This window comes from Mizuhopecten yessoensis, unplaced genomic scaffold (assembly GCF_002113885.1).
Source record: "Mizuhopecten yessoensis strain PY_sf001 unplaced genomic scaffold, ASM211388v2 scaffold711791, whole genome shotgun sequence".
NCBI lineage: Eukaryota > Metazoa > Mollusca > Bivalvia > Pectinida > Pectinidae > Mizuhopecten > Mizuhopecten yessoensis.
In genome coordinates this window covers 979-1,634 of record NW_018477799.1, presented here as the reverse complement: position 1 = coordinate 1,634, position 656 = coordinate 979, and the positions used below count along the sequence as shown (strand labels likewise).

The 656-nt window shown below is 37.0% G+C and overlaps 1 protein-coding gene across 1 annotated transcript in view; it reads right to left on the bottom strand.

Annotated features, from left to right (window-relative positions):
• Nucleotides 1–142: 142 nt before the first annotated feature.
• The window catches only part of LOC110440840 (high-affinity glucose transporter ght5-like), a gene marked incomplete at its 3' end in the record, with an annotated part of 1,455 nt that continues 941 nt past the window's right edge, over nucleotides 143–656 (bottom strand). The window contains exon 3 of the mRNA XM_021483967.1: nucleotides 143–277. Coding sequence (XP_021339642.1) covers nucleotides 143–277 — 135 coding nt within the window. The remainder of the gene's footprint in view (nucleotides 278–656) is intronic.

Genomic DNA, 656 nt, shown 5'->3' with positions numbered 1-656 from the left:
GTTGCTTTTTCAACTTTTCGATCACATACTTTCTTTTTTAATAATTCAAATTAGTATGTTTTCTTTTTTATTTTATAATCTATTATTTATTATTCTATAGTCAATTGTAATCTATTGTTAGTTCAGGATATTTAAGCCTTACCAGCCATCTTGGCATCCATTTCTTCAAGAGTAAGACCCTTACTTTCAATACAGTAGAATTGAGAGTATAACCAGGCAAGAAGACAAGCAGCTGCGAAAAGAAGGAAAGTCTTGGTTCCCCAGGCATCCATAAGAACTGGACCAATAAGACCAATAATCCAGTTGTTTAAGAAGTTAGAAACGGTACCAACAGCTGATCCCTTAACTCTGACACGGAGTGGGAAAACTTCAGCTTGGTAAACCCAGGCAACTGGACCCCAAGTCCAGGCAAAACTAAAGACCATAAGGAAGATACTAACTACTGCAAGAACTTGCCAGACTCTGTTTGGATTTTCCTTAGTACCAGTTTGAGTAGAACAAGCCCAGGTGGAAACGTGGAAGACCATCATCATAAGAGAACCAATAATTAATAAAGTTCTACGTCCTAATCTTTCAATACCCCACATACCTGGGAAGGTAGAAACAAAGTTAACAAAGTTGTTGACATTTGGTAAAACAACTGTGGAAACAACCTT